Source organism: Megalops cyprinoides, chromosome 4, assembly GCF_013368585.1.
Source record: "Megalops cyprinoides isolate fMegCyp1 chromosome 4, fMegCyp1.pri, whole genome shotgun sequence".
NCBI lineage: Eukaryota > Metazoa > Chordata > Actinopteri > Elopiformes > Megalopidae > Megalops > Megalops cyprinoides.
The window spans coordinates 39,052,857-39,069,379 of NC_050586.1; the positions used below are offsets into that span (position 1 = coordinate 39,052,857).

General features: G+C 38.9%; 1 protein-coding gene across 1 annotated transcript in view; it reads right to left on the bottom strand.

The window, feature by feature from the left end:
- prdm6 (PR domain containing 6) overlaps positions 1–16,523 on the bottom strand; it is a 62,493-nt gene that overhangs the window by 12,088 nt on the left and 33,882 nt on the right. The window contains exons 5-6 of the mRNA XM_036528102.1: positions 12,778–12,902; positions 4,258–4,600 (exon numbers count right to left, since the gene is read on the bottom strand). Of these exons, the coding sequence (XP_036383995.1) occupies positions 4,258–4,600; positions 12,778–12,902 (468 nt within the window). The remainder of the gene's footprint in view (positions 1–4,257; positions 4,601–12,777; positions 12,903–16,523) is intronic.

A 16,523-nucleotide genomic window follows, 5' to 3' on the forward strand; every position in this document is an offset into this window, starting at 1 on the left:
TGCAGAACAATTCAGAGTGAAATCATACAGAGGAAAGCATTTTACACTTGTACTGAAGTCAAAAGGAGATTTCATCCAAAGCACTGCTATTTTCTTGTTTTGAAAAGCTTAGAACCTGTTCAGAAGTGTACCATGATGCGGAAAGTGTCCCAAACGTAATGAAAAGAAAATATTCCCTTGACGGCTGGACAGTTCCACTAAACATGGCTTCATTTCAGAGGGGAACTTTCTCTATTCACGCACACTATAAAAGGAAACTGATGACCTCCATAACTGAGGATGCTGTTAAACCTGTACCTTGAAGCTTTAATCAGTCTGCCAATATTTTTGGATAACCTTGGGTAATTGGCTATTATTGGCTAATGTCAATTCACTCTAGCCATTCCCAGTCATATGTCCAGTAACAGTGTTACACATTCTCATGCTAATGCCACATAAATGCATTATTACCTTTTGGTCCATTACGTTTGGTTATTAAATCAAATATTTAGCATAATTACCATTGGTGTTAATAGACCCTAAAAGAATACATAGTATTAGTATCTATATATTGTAAGTATATATAAGTAATCCATTTGTCCCCCAAAACATCATTACCTGACTTAAAAGTCCCATTTCATTCTATCCCTTAAAGAAGATTCCTGTGTGTAATGTCCTGAGCTGTTCATAGGAACACAGCAATGTAGCCTCGGAAAAACTGTAAACATTTAGTGTAAAGGTACTGATGTTGATGTGGTGGAGTGAATCCAGTGCATGAATAACGTGAGCGCTCAAGAGGATGGAAATTATGTTTCAGTCCAAAGCCCATTTCACCACTCTCTACCTGATTAATACAGTACGATGATTCATTCCGCAGAAACAGAGACACAGCACTCACGCATTGTTGGTTCCGCATGTGACCGACATCAATACTAGCGTTAGCAGGATGTTTAGCCTTTGGGGCAACAAACATTGGACGAGAAATAAAAAAGAAAGCAAATGGAATGAAACCTATTGTTTTAAATAAATCCCATTCCACACAGCCCTTTGCAAGGGGGTTCACTTTTCCAACTAGAATCAGTTGGTTTCAAACATCCTCTCTTTTTAATTTTTGTCCGGTGCACCATACCCTTTTGTTTGCAACCTACAGGCCTGTGCTCCCCCATCTGTCTGGCTTTCTGCAGCTCTTTTCCTACCCTGGTCACTACTTTCCATCCACCCAGAGATTTATGACACCACTGAGCCAGCCTTCTGATGGTTAGCTGGGAGGACTCCTGGCACAGTGACACTTCACCTCAGCCCGACCTGCATCTCACCCAAGGCAAAGGATAAGCTGTTCTCTAAACCTCTCCTTCATGACAACCAGAACATGCAAACCACCTTTATTCATGCATCTCTGTATAGCCATGCTCACAGAACCAGAATTGTGTGAGACTCTGTGTCGATCAGTTTAGATTTTCAACATGTGATATAACTGTCATGTCTGAAAATAATCGAGACATATTGGAAAGACTATACAAAAAACACTTTAGAGACTTCTCTGAAGCATCCGGTCAGCACAAGGCTTTTTTTTTCCAATTGTCATATACAACAGGAATTTATCTTTGGCCAAACTTACATATAACCGACATATCAATAAATATGTATAAGCCAAAAAGCCATAAACTACAGTATGGAGCATTTTTAAATAGATGTATTGGGTCATTTACTGTGTGCAAAGGCTGTGCTTCCAAATATCACCAGATCTCGATTCCCTTGTTCAGCTAAATTTTATCTGCGTCCCAGGGCTATAAAGTTGGATATTGACAAACACTCACATTGACTTCAACTCCTAGGTATCCAGGCAACATTTTTCTTCTGTATGAATATTAGTTTATTGAATAAGTGGCATCTGTTTTCCTCCGCATCACAGTTAGGGTAGGTATTTCTTTGTGACAGCTGCAGCTGATTTATAGGTTTGAATGCTCTGAAGAAAAATAGTGCTAAGCAAAAATTTCCAATACATCCCCTGCCGTATTTAATTAAGTTCAGAGATGTTACACACTGTATTTGAACCCTGAAACTGGCGTGACAGTGGAGGACCACACTGATGGTAGCTCAGATTGTTTAAAGGGGAACTTCATATACAACGTGACTGCATTTGTCGGCGACTATGTGCACTCTAAACAAGTCAGATGAGTCGAAACTAAATCCAGATCTAATTAAAACTGCTGTGCAGAATTTCCGGTGAACTAACAGCCATTTCTGTTCCTTACTGAAGATGACAATAAAACAGCTGCCTTCAGCTGGTGCACGCAAGAGGATCCTGTTTCTCTCCCACAACCTTTGTCTCACACTTACTGCCCCCCCTGGACACGTCGTAGGAATCGGTATGTGACATCTCCGCATACTCCTGAGCATGTACTTTCAGAAGGGAACTAGGTTACATATGGAGGGGATAACCATTCAAAATAAGCTTACACCACAGGGGTGTAGATGATGTTTCAGCACCAAATTGTACAAGACACACCAAAGCCCAAAGTCAATGTATTGAATAAAATGTAACAGAAAACCTTGCAAAGGAGTCCTATGGAGATAATGCCCAAGAACTAATAAATAGAATCTAAAAGCCCCAAGCTTCTCTGTATTATTACAGACTGACCAGCTAAGGGATTAGCCAATGAGATCCTGCCATGACAAAGTCACCATTATCTAGCACATGGTGGGTTGCCTTCTGAATTTTACAAATTGAATCCAGTTGGGTGGCTGGGGAACATTTACATTCATTCATTTTGCAAACGCTCTGATCCAGAGCAATTTACAATTTAGAGAACATTCTGTGCATAAATAAGTTATACGTTATGTTATATTTTCTTTGCAGATGCTCTTATCCAGCGGGACTTACATAGCTCACAATTATCACTATTTATTCATACAGCTGGATATTTACTGAGGCAATTTGGATTAAGTACCTTGCTCAAAGTTATAACAGCAGTGGTTTATCAGGAAACTGAACCAACATCCTTTGGTTACATGCCCTGCTCCTTACCACTGTGCTAAGAAAGTCATTGAATTATTTATTCACTTTGCAACTCAGTGTTAGAAATCAGGTCCAATAAGAGTTTGTCTGGGATTTCAGCCTGGGATCCCTCGCATCTAAAATAAAAACTATACCCTTATACCATTATGCCTCCACAAAAAAAAACATCAGGTGCAAAATGCACTTCAACATCTCCTGGAAGTGTAACAGTCCAAGCTGGACTGTGGAGAAAAGCCGTTATTATGGCTTGGGTGCAGCCATCCTTCATTGCAAGGGCACAAGGCAGAAGAGGTGTTCCTGAACATCACTGCGTCACTGTTAAAGACTTGTTCCCACTCCAAAAACCAAATCCAAACTACATAATAACACAATACCAAAGCAGTGAGGTTATGATGTCTAGACTTTGATAAACTCTTTCATATGCCAACCACAATCTATGAACCGGTATTTTCTAATTACCAGTGTGTCGGTTTAGGAAAATTAAACCAATCCACACAGTCATATGTTCAATGCGATCAATCAAAATGGTTTAATTACCCACAGATATTTGGGGCTGACAGCTCCATTTTATAGATTTTTATAATCTCTTTCCTCATGTTTGACACTGCTGAAAGAACAAATGTGTTCATATTGTTTTCTAATTGACCTGTAATTAAGATGTATTGAGGCAATATATAATTAACCCAGCTGTGATTATTTGTCACTTGATGATGCTATTATATTTCCGATCACCACACACAGAAAAATGTCAGCTGCATTGACCATATGAGGCCAACAGTTCAGGTGTCGCACAGGGCAAACTTACTCGCTTTTAGTTCAGATTGCTTTTCAACACATTTATTCAAACACATGGGAGCTTAACATGCTAAAATCAGCATAATGCGAAAGGTATCTTAATCTTCAAAAGGTAAAGGGTGTTGAACTTCGTAGTTAAAATGCCATATGTCGATATGTCACTCTGACCCTAAGAATCTATCTTTAGGAGTCCTACATGGGGTGGAACTGAGAGGGGGCTTACAACTGATTTTGATGTAATAATGATTATATACATTAACATAATAAAAACACTGTGATCTAATGACAGCAATAATAATATGAACAATGCTAACCTCAACTTTTAATAGTTGTGATGCCCCCTTTCCCATGATACACAAAACAATGACTGACATCTCAAAATGAGATGCGGTAGGAGGAGACCACCGCATCGTTCTGAAATCGGGAAGACAGCAGTACACTGAGACGAGGCGGGTGGGGGTTACCTGTCTGGGTTCTGCGTGCACACGTGCATTTGCAGTAGGATGCGCTGGGTGAACGTCTTAAAGCACTGGCCGCACTTCCACAGGTGCCAGTCGCTGAACTCCGTGCTCAGCTGGCTGGTGGAGGTAGGGCTGGCCAGCACGCGCTGGTTCTTGCCGCTCATCTGGTTGAAGCCGGACTCGGTCTGGCCCTGCTTGTCCATCAGGGAGAAGCTCCTGCTGCAGGGAGAGTGGGGGAAGACCATGGAGCGGAGCAGCACCGCGGACGGGGCCTTGCCTGTCTTGCTGAACGGCTGCAGGGTCTCCTGCCTGGACATGGCCTCCATGACAGTGGTTGGGACGTTCACTGGTGGAAAATGGAAAAAAAAAAACCTTTAATGCCTTTCTTCTGACTGCACTTATTCAGCCAGCTTTGCTTTGGAGACAGACTAAAAATCCTCCTCTGTTTATTTTCCAGTCTGAACCATCCATTACATGTGAATAAGACCATCCTATCCAGCATGAAGCAAGCAACAGATTTTATGGTTACGGTATTTTACACAGAGTAAACATGACTACTTCCATTTGACTGGTCTTGGCTCTGGGCAAACCTAAGGTTGGCCCACATACTGATGGCCTGGGTCAGATTGCTGTGGAAGCACCTATGTCTTCGTCTCAGGTGTAACTGACAAATTGGTAAGATGGGTCAATGTGACAATGTGAAGTTTTTAGCACCTGCAACAGACAATACAGGCTATGAAACAAAGAAACCATTTCAAGCTAGGTTACTATTGTTGGCCTTCTGTTAAAAAGTGATGCTAAAGATGTTCATCATGAGGAATTACCCACATAAGAATTCATGACAGTGTATGTTCTGTAAATTTGGGGCTTTGTTTGACCTGAAGCCTGTATACTTTCTTTGCAGACACTTTCTTTGACAAGACATGGATATAGAGCAAATCATTTCAAAAGAGGTTGTCATTATTCCTGCTACTCTCCTGGTATTCACAAAAATGCATCAAAAACATGGTATCCATAACTGTACATTGCTGTAAGTAATAAGTGCAGGTTTTTCTTGATTTTGTTGCAACACTTGTACATGTACAGTACACCAATAAACAGAACTACCCAATTCTTACATCATTTGTCTCCAGCAGCATGCAAACGTGCTAAATTGATCTTATACTAATATTATGTGGAGACGGATAATTATGTCATTTGTAAGTTGCCCATGGCGGTTATTGACATTTGCATTAAACCTCTTGCGTATTTTCAATTAATTTTGCTACACACACCATAAGCAAAAAATCTCTTTGCAATCAGTCTGCAAAACAGAAAAATGATCAACTGTTTGATGAACGATCAGTGCACACTAATCCAAAGCTTTCCAATGTGAGTTTTTTTGACTTGCTTTTTTGTTGTGAACCACACGCCTGGAGTTCCTCGGCTTCCAAATCCTCCTGACAGACCATATATTCCTTCAACACAGAAATGGATCAGAACATTATATGGTTTTGACTGTATGGTATTACTCCAGGATACTGCTCACCATGAAGGTGGTGTCAGGCTATGACAAAGCCATGGCAATGCAGATGAGCATTATTCTCTACTGGCTACTGGATCACTGAGCATTATGCTTGATGTGTTTTAAGCACAAACAGCTGGTAAGAGAGGAACATTTTATTTTAATGCTCTTATGAGAAACACATGAGGATTCTCCAGCATTGTTTCATATTGAACTTTGACTATATTAAGAAGTCAAAGACATAATAACTCATCTGTGGACAAACCGCATCCCACATTCTTTATATTGCAACATGCTGTGTACAAAAACACAAATTTACAAAAATGTAATGCGATATGTGTGGGATATTGGGTAGGCCATTCTCATTTAATAAAGTTAATTTATCTAATGTAATAAACCCTACATTCTATCTCTCTGTACACTGTTGTGATGTTAGATCTCAGAATACTGTTAAGTATCAGGCCTAAGTGGTGTGATTAAAGTTAACTCTTGAAACGGTGACTTCTTGTAAAACAAAAAGGAAGTTTACTGGAAATGTGAAATGAGGGAGGCATCTGAACAAATTTTAAACTTTTAGCTTATTGTTATATTGCAAACATGCTGTCTGACTCACAAAGCAGGTTTCCTCCTGCTATAACTGTATGGTATCTGTTGCAAAGAAAAAAATGCACAATTTCAGACAAATGTCTTAGTTCTTCACTTTCCTTGCCAGGAAGTTACAAGGTTGATACAAGGTTATTATAGAGCATATAGAGCTTATGGCAGTTCTGACCTCTGTAACAGATGTAGGTAGTGAGGCTTTTTCGAAGCAAGCTATGGATGCTGCATGTTAATAAAAACATCCTTGAGGGCAGCCAAACCAAGGCTATACCAAGTAAACAACCCTTGATGCATCAGCAAAATGTATTTTCTTTTCTTTCTGAATGAGCCTGATCTACCTTTTTTCATGTTCTGCATAAATAGGGTACTCCGCGTATGTGTAAAATAGGTCCACCATAAATACATAACACAAAACAGAAATGGGCAGTCCCAATTTTGTGATAGTCTGTATTTAAAATGTATTAAACTGCCACCATTATTTAAACACAAAATTCTGATTTACGACACATCCTCTCACAGAACTTAGAAATATGCGATCTTGCGGGTTATCTTGAACTTGACATAGCCATCTTATCAGCCAATTCTCAAGTGTGCTTTCATTCACCGAATGAGGTGGGAGGTGGGCTGGAGACTGTTATTTATTCTATCCTGCGTGTACGCATAGTCTTACAGTCTTAAAAGCACATCCAATTAGTGGACAAAATAACTGCAAGTTTTCATATTTTAGGGATTTAAATGGAAGGAACTACTGTGGGTTCACTGGGTAGCAGTCCATTTCACTTGATTCCTTAAAAACACTATGGCTGCAGCTTCTTATTCAGCCTCTTATTTGTTCCTTCACAGTCACTGTACTGATTATGGTATGACAGTTAATTCATTTTTGGGATAATTTATAGTTAATTATTATGTATATATTGATACTGATACATACTGAACTGATTTAATGACAAAGCCTAGATCAATAATCTACACCGAATATTATTCACTGCAAGGGATTATTTTCATCAGCTGAGAAAAAAACAAACTGAACAAGGTTAATATGTTATTCTGTTCTGGTAACAGCCACTGACGGCTAGGCAGAAAACTGTCAGAGAATGCTTGCTTTCTGGGACTTCACATAACTACACATAAAGAGAGGATAAAGGTCTGGCATAAACGGGCATTGAATTTTATTGTGCTTTTTAATATCAATTTTAATGTCAACAGATTTTAAAAGTTTGAGGCAAAGTCGTAACACAGGAAATATATTACGGCCAAAAGCCATGGTAGGGCATATTGTTCATTTTTTAAACAAAATTGCCTCTGGTGCCCTTCAACATGTGATGATGTATAAATCATAGCTGTAAGTGGTAAGTTCTCCTGTAAGGAGGCCACGCATGGGATTATTGATTTAAGCAGAAATTGCTGATATCTGAGGAGTACACACAACTCTCTTCATTGTTTCCTGGATTTCTTGGGGGACAGGGCAATTTCAGTTGCTGTACTGTATTTGTGAAATAGCACTGTAGAGGTCTGAAATAAAAGTTTACAGAAAAAGGTAACGGTCTAAACATAACTTTGACCAGACCGAAGTAATAAAATGTTTAACATGTAAACAGAATTCTGTCAGACGCTGTCGGAGATCCAGGGCCTCCACTAGCCAATAAGTTCCAAAGAAACCAGACAGAACAGTATGGTGCAAAACACCGGTTGGTACTGAAAACAGTAATTCACTGCTCACTCTAGCTGTTACAAATGCATGGTTTGGATTTGTGTTCAGTGTCATGCTTGTCTCATGAAGGCAAAATACTATTATCCCATATAAACCATGGATTTATAGATTAAAAGGACTCGCATTTGCTACATATTTGTGCAATGAAAAGTTTTGTTGAAATTACTATGCGTAAATGCTGGTACTTACATGGAGGAAGGCAAGTGTGCTGACACTGTGCCACAGGTTCACTTTGCCATGGAAAAGGAAAATCGGAGATGGCCTGATGCTTTCACTGAAAGCATAGCTCAGGTGCAAAAAATGCACCTGAGCTATGCAGAGTTGTCTGCTACAAGACTGCCTGCCGTATGTTTCTGCACTTCTTTTGGCAATGCCAGATTTGCTTTCCTTTCCAACCCAGGACACCTAACAAACCATGACAGTTTTTTTCTGAGGTCTCCCTGTGCAGACATTGGATTAAAGATGTCAAGGTCTGTCAACACAACACAACAAAAGCAGTTAATGAACTATGTATAAATGAGTTTCCAGGCTAAAAAACAGGCAAGTAATACATGACAAGGAATGGCAGGACAAACAGGCTGAGTATCACAAATAGACGCAGTCTGTCCACTGAAAGCAGTCCAGCCATCACAAGGTGAACACGCTCTGCCTTCACTGCTTTGAGTGCAACTCCCTGAAATGAGCGGGGTACATTTACCTCCACTCCGCAAGTGTCTACTGTGGAGTAAAGTACACAAATACCTGAGGGGGGGTCTTTCAGTTTTGAGAACCACGCAGACCAACTTTAAAGTGTACATTAATAAATATGCACAGATAGGGCCAGCGTACAGTGTAAGATTGTGGCTTCAGAAGACTGATGACTGCTTAGCACATAAAGAAACTATAAGGGGCACTGCCCTTAGTGGGGTAAGGGCACTAAGGGCACCAGGTACTACAGTGCATCTATTAGCTCAAAAGCTCTCAAATACGGGACAGGCCATGAAAAAAGGGATAGTAAGCAATCAGAAGTATCTCATGAGAGAAAAGCACATTGCATGCCCTGTCACAGAAAAACAATCATAATTCACATTATAATCAAAAACAAACCCTTACTGACTTTTGTTAAGGGTTTTTGAGATGCACTGTGTACTGCTTTTTGTCACAATAAACACTCTTTTGTTGCATTTGGTCTGTTGGTAAAGAAAGAAGTATTCTATGACAATGGAATGTTTTTTAATATTATTTTTACACAAAAAACAACTATCTATGTCTGTTTTGAATGAGGGTCTGTCTGGAGTATTTCACTGAATCCCTTACTGATGATTTGGCTGAAAAAATCTCAGAAGTTTATTAAAAACAGAACGGTTTCTTTCAGTTTTCTGTATCAAAGCACTGCTGAAGCAATCTTCACTCAGTTGCAGAGTTGTAAACATGCCTACAAACAGAGATAGATTTAACCAAGGGCATGTGTTGCATTTAATAAGGATGTGCCCCTGTAAGTATAGATATTCTCAAGTAAGAGAAAGAGGAAAAAATAGAATCAAGTCAAAAGAGCAGCCTTCCAAACTGCCAGAGTTGTTTCAAAGCTAGATGTAGGGTACTCATTAGGAAACCTAAACTAGCTTCTATTCTACACATCATGACATCATAAATATAAGACACATGGAAGAGCGATAGACAGAATGTTGTTTTGTAATTGGTGACATCATTCTGAGATGTCATCCCAGGTCAAACATGGTCAAACAAAGGAACAACCCATACAAATTTGCTTTTTATAGACATACTCTTAAATTAACAATTTAAAAGCATGTCTATAAAATGCAAATTGCAATAGTACATTTGCTGTTGTTATTCTTACAAACTGAACAATAAATGTAAAAATTAAATATTTTGAATACATTCAGAGGACTATGTACATTATCCAGTTAAGAGGAGATAAGGGGACCACTCATATAGCATGCATAGAACGTTTAGATGCTTTTACAATAAAGAACGACCCTGACCAACACAGAAGAGTAAACTCAGGACAATGTAACATCTATTTATCAGCTAAGGCATCTATCTATTTTAAAGCTATACAGTACTGTCCTCTAAAATCACACAGCACAGTATAAATTAAAACTTCAACGTTTGATATACCTGAGAAGAAAATGGATTATCCCTAAACCATATAAAGAAGGATATTTTCAAATGCCTTTATCAAACAGTCCTTGATCCCTCCCTGAGTTTGCTTATTGGCTTTACAGGTAATTTTAGGACTAAATCCAGGGTGCGTTGCTTCATAGCTGCAGTGTTAACACATTGCTACTGTCATTTCATTTTTATACTGTTCCAGAGAACGTGAACTCTTTTCAGTATAGATAAAGTCACGGGACTGCATGTGCTTTATCAAAGCAAGGAACACCACCTCTGTGATAGTTCATAACATGCGATCTGATTCCTTTGTTCCTGCTCCAGACTATTATCTCAGCAATTAGATGTAACACTTGAACCGATCTATACAGTTCATGTATTGATTTGGTGAGGAAAATGTTAATGTAAGACTATCTGGTCCCATGTCCCAAAAACCAAACATAGCTTTAAGTGCTTTTGAAAAGCACATTTTTAAGAGAATCAACTACATATTGCAAAATGAAACCAACTGGGCGAGTATTAAACACAGGTGGGAAAAGATGGCATCTGCATTTTTCAAAGAAGTTATAATTGTTTGAAAGTATTCACAAAACCCAGATAATTGTAGATATGCATTAAAGAAATTTAGATTCTTTATATAAGCATATTCATCACATTCAGCTGCGTAACAAAAGTATTGCACTCCAACCAGATTAAGCTCTGTGTTTGTTAATCTTTCATCAATAACCACTTACACACTCTGCCATTGAAACAGTACTTGTCGAGGTGATGCAGTTAGATTTCACTGTCAGTAGACCGGGCAGAAAGCAACAATTCAGTGACAGATCAATGTTAATAACAATTATCTTAATTCTATTTCAATTACCTGTTCATCTTAACTGAACTATTCACAGTCTAGTAAGTGAATATTTTGCTTCCTTAAAATTCTCTTGCTAAGTGCTAACAGATTTACATAAGCAAGTAGAGTACAAATGTCCCTTTTTCCATCAAACATTCACTTCCCCTGAATGTCCACAGCCAATCAATATACTACTAAGATGCACATGAGTTGGACTGTATCTGTTTACAGGAGTCAAGTGATCACATAGTTAAAAGCTGCTGATGAGCAATGCAAAAAAGAAAAAAAGCTTTTGTTAACTGGTCCAGCTTTCATTCTGCATATATTGTTGTCTAGCTGGGATTAGCAAAAATCTGTCAGACTGTAAAGTGTTGGTTGGAAGGTTTTCTGCCTGTTTCAGGGTGAGATGACAGTCAGCATTGAGTATGAAATATGTTTGTGGGGTCACAGGGGTAAAACGGATGGTAATAGCTCAGTCATAGTATGCCAGAGTAGTGTCAAAAATACCCTCTTTTTTAAGTATGTAACTTTCTAATAAAATCATACCAAACAAAACACTACATACACAACTAAATACAATGCAGACATTACTTTATAATAAAATGATAAAGATATTACTTTAATAAAAACGGAGTCTTTAATAAAATACGGGACATCCCACTTTTCCAATTTGTTAAACTTTTAAATATCACAACAGTTTTCCTGCATCTTTTTGTTTGTCTTTGTTCAACAAGAAAACAAGCAACTAAACAACCACCCGCCCTGATGGTTTAAAAAGCAAATGTCCATACAGACCAAACAGAATGGGAAGAGATTGCATATTTATGGGTAAATAACCTTTGATCTCAGATCTTAGATCACAGGGGCATATCATGCGTAAGACTGTGCCATGACACTAAATTATTTATTTGAAAATGGGCACTTTGATGAAACGTATCTTTTTTTGTACTGAGAAATAACACCTAGATGATCAAAGGCCAGAGTGTAACACCGGATGACACTTTTTAAACGAGTTAATCTGCCTCAGACAAGTAATAAAAACTCACGGCAACAGCTGCCATCCATTTTTCAGTGAAAACTACCTGCCTGTTAAAGTGTCCCCCTGCGAGCAGATTTCTGTAAACCCCACAGAGAGCAGACCCGCAGGCCCAGCCAATGTTTATTTCTCTTGTGGTAATACTTCACCTGAACTCTGATGACATGCCAAAGCACTGCCACTACTAAAAGGCATATTGCACATATGCAATTTGGTTTTTAGTAATTATGCATCTGTATGTATGTATACTCGCATGCATGTGTATGTGTCTCATACTGATTCAAACAAAAAAAAAAAAAAGATTAAAAAGAGGAACATGAATTTAAAAGTCACTGTGCGCCCCGGAGCAGAATGTGTTTGTTTTATCTTTTGAATTTCAAATGAAATTGAGAGAGGGATACAATTTAAATAGAGAAAGAACACAGTAATATCTTAATAACACAGTAATATGAAAAACATAGGGCAAAAGAGGTGCACGAGGAATAGTGCTGTTTGGGGACACGGGAGCTGCATACACGACAATGCTGTGTTGGTAAAGGAGAGGTGGATAGGGAACAGTACAGTGCCAGGGCAGAAAGGAGGTTCAGACGGAACATTGAGCTGTGGAGGGAGAGGAGGTGTATGAGGAACAGTATGATATGAGGAGGGGGAGGAGGTACATGGGGGACACTGAGATGTAGGGATATCTGGGGGTGGCGGGGGGGGGGGGGGGGGCTGCTTACAGTTCTCATCCTGTGCGATGCACTGCAGAGGGATGCCGAAGAAGGAGGTGTAACTGTCGTTGTACCAGACAAGGAGCTCGGTGCCCCGATTGATGTCCATGCACGCTCTGTAGAATATGCACGACCTGGACACAGAAAAGACAACAACAACGTGCTAAATTAAAAGTTAGCATTCACAATATGATACACCATACAGCATACCTCTGCAGTAGCTAGTACTTTTCCACAACGAATGAATCTCCTAAACAACCACACATGAACACCGTGCCGCGGTAAACACAAATCTTATGCCAGGAATGTAAATAAGTGTGACATCTTCAAGACAAGAGTTTTTTACTCTGTCAGACAGAAGCAATGTGTGATCATTAAAGTCAAGAATCACATCATATTTTTCTCCCCATTGGCTGAAAAACTCACTGCAAGGCAATGAGCTGAAGTTTTTACCAAGAGTAAGTGTCAACACTGACGCAGTCTTTTTTAATGAAGCAGTCAGAGAATAGAGGGCTTTGCCACATTCCCATGGCAGGGAGATATGCACTGGTGAAGATAGTCTGTCTCCGCAAAGAGACCCTTGGCAGTGATAAAACAGATCAATATAAACTGCAGAATCGAAATATTTCACTTGCAGCTGCAAAAATTAAATTTATCTTCTGGATTCCTACATGTGTTGCCATGCTGTGTTTCCCAGACTTTTGCTGGGTTAGCAGATTGTTTTTTCCATGTATTTTAAAATATATCAGTAATAATAATAAGAATAATAGAAAAGAAAATTCTACAAATATTTGACAAAAAAAACTCTGCTTTGGTCTCAGCAGCGCTGCTGAAGGCCTGTGAATTTTATTAATTCTTTCCACCACGGCACAAAAATAAAACAAGGACAGGACTATAAATCACACACATCTCATAACCGGGGAAAAAAACATGACTATACCATGTATTTTATACCCTTGTAACATTTCGTCTCTCAGTTTGGCTTCACTTAACATAAACACTGCGGCACACAAATAAATGTACTCGGACTAAATGACTCAGTTGGCCGCTGAAAGAGGGCTGTTTTCTGAGCGATGGGTGGTCTCTCACTCTTTCAGAGAGGGGTGAAAGAGTGTAAATGTATACCATTTCTTACAAGCCTGCCGCCTGCTTCCAAAACTCGCACAGATCTCAGCGCGGTGAAGCACATCAAAGGCATTTTTTTCGTTTTGGATAATATTTCCCTTGCTGACATGTATTTAGTATTGTGGTTGGATGACTCATAAAGACAACTGCAGGGCGTCCCAGCGCAGGCGAAGTGGAGCGCATGCCAGTGGACATTATTGTCAGAGCAAAAACAAAACAGCCATCCCAGGGTCAATCAATCATGAGCCGCTTTGAAGAGAATTCCATTTAGATATAGCAAATCATAACATATGGAATTCAAACCAGCTGACTGCATGAGGAGGACATCACCACACAGCTCAGACTAAGATGAGACCTTCCCTACTGTGTCAGGGCCTATATTTGGGATTTTCTATTACATGTATACATGTAGATATGGGTAGGTTCAGGAAACCATGAGGGGGTTGGATCTCTTATCTCATGGGATTTTCTTTTGTATTTGACTTCAGTGATGACTTGTTCTTATTTTCCCTGAACTATCACGTATTAACCATGCTAGGATTAGCACAATTTGTCAGCATTCAGGTACCCTGAGACTGACTCAGCAGGACTCTCTCTCCTTGCCATCACTACGTGGCTCCGCTCCATCTACGGGTCACGTCCGAGGAGTTCGCACCTCATTTTCTCCCCGGTTCAGTTTCTCTGGTGTTCAGTCTTGACAGAATGCCCATGCCTCCTACGTTCACTTTTATCAAAGTCATTAACAATATGCTTTAAGTTTACTGACATTAGCACAATGATAAATTGTGGGGGTTTTTTTTTGTGATGTTTTGTACAGTTCACAATGAACAGCTGTGCATCTCATTTACAATTATTACTGGTCTTATGTGAAATTTACTTTGTATTTCAATTGAACAGGTCAAGTTTATTTTTTAGAAATGAGTGCTTTAATACACTGACATTTAGTAAAAAAAAAGACATTTACATAGTAATAAACTTCGTTCATTGATAAGGACTATTTACTAATCTACATTAATTTTTCTAGTGAAGCAGAGACCTCACAGGCCTGGACATTTACCAATGCAAGTTACTGGCAAAGTATTTTATTCAAGGGCACAACAGTAGAAACAGTTTAGAATCTGCAATGTTATGAAGCCCTATGGTTATAATTCAAGATGTTAAGCAATTTGCCAGACTACACGTAACGCACTACATTAACTGGTAGACAAATATGGCCACTGTGGTTCAACCATATTTACCTTTTGCCAAATCTTAATACATAGTTGACTTTGGCAGTCTGTTCCATATATTTACAAGAGAGACATGAATGCAGGTACTGTAAGAACGGAGGATCCCAGTTACAATATCCCTTACTTAATACCCCAGCCTCCTTCACATGTTTTTCTAGACATGTTTCTGCGTTGATTTCCATATTAAATGAACTCTTTTAATATCACTTAGGAACCTCTACAATGTAAAATTATATTTTTAAACTACCCCAGTCTACCCCAAATTATGTAGCTTTTGAATGTGAAAAATACTTCTTACATTAAGTAGCACTGTGTGGCCTGTGAAAGTCTTTAGCTGATTTTATGGCCTCAGTCATTCACTGATGTAGTCTGCTCTGGACACTGTACACTCTCTGGAGCAGCAGACTGCGGGCAGGAATGCATTATGTCTTATGTCTTTGAGAGGAAGACATGGTCTACTCAGCTCAAAGACTCAAGACTCTAACTATGATCGATGAGTCAACTTTTTCCCTGATAATTACGGTTAATGATGTTCCCCTCCTTTCATTGCCTTGACTTAAATTATTACTCTTCAATAAACTCTGGAAATCAAAAATAAGATCAACATTTATTTTTCATGAAAATCTGAAAATGAAAATTTTCTGAAAATCTGAAAATTTTCTGAAAATGAAAGTTTTGTGCTGTTAAACTAAATAAATCAAAGCTTTAAGTATGTTTATTTATATTCTCAGATCACGTGCAACACTAGTTTTTGGTATAACAGCAGTGATTTTCTCAATCTGTAGTTAAGATAAACAGGATTACCTCACAAATTTGGCCCTCTCCCTGCTCAGGCTTAATCAAGGGAACCCAAAATGCAAAAAAGGCTTCAAACAGTGGTTAGACTTTACACACACACACACACACACACACACAGACACACACACACAAACACACGCATACACACAGATGTAGTCAATGAGAAGGCTGGGGTTGGGATGAATGTCTCCCATTAACAGGTGGTCAGACAATTGAAAAGCAGTTATAGTGTACATATACATACATGCATAACATCCTGTATGTACTGTAGCGAGCTAATGTCCTATTGCTAATGTGCTTGTGAACACAGCAGACAGCACATACATTACATTATTACATTTGGGCAAATGCACAAGCCTCTATCTTATATTTAATACTTAAAAAAATGTAGTTTTATACAGATATTGAAATAATAACTAAGTAACTCGGTGGTTGTTCACATGTAATTTCCACCAAAACTCAATATATGAAAAAAATATGTAATGGAGATTTTTTAAATGTATTTTTGTCTGATCAGCCTCCCCAGTGACTCAGCCAGCTAAGGCCTTTATTCCAATTGCAGGCTGAACTGTGTGGCCTGGGTTCAATCCTGGCTGCATAATC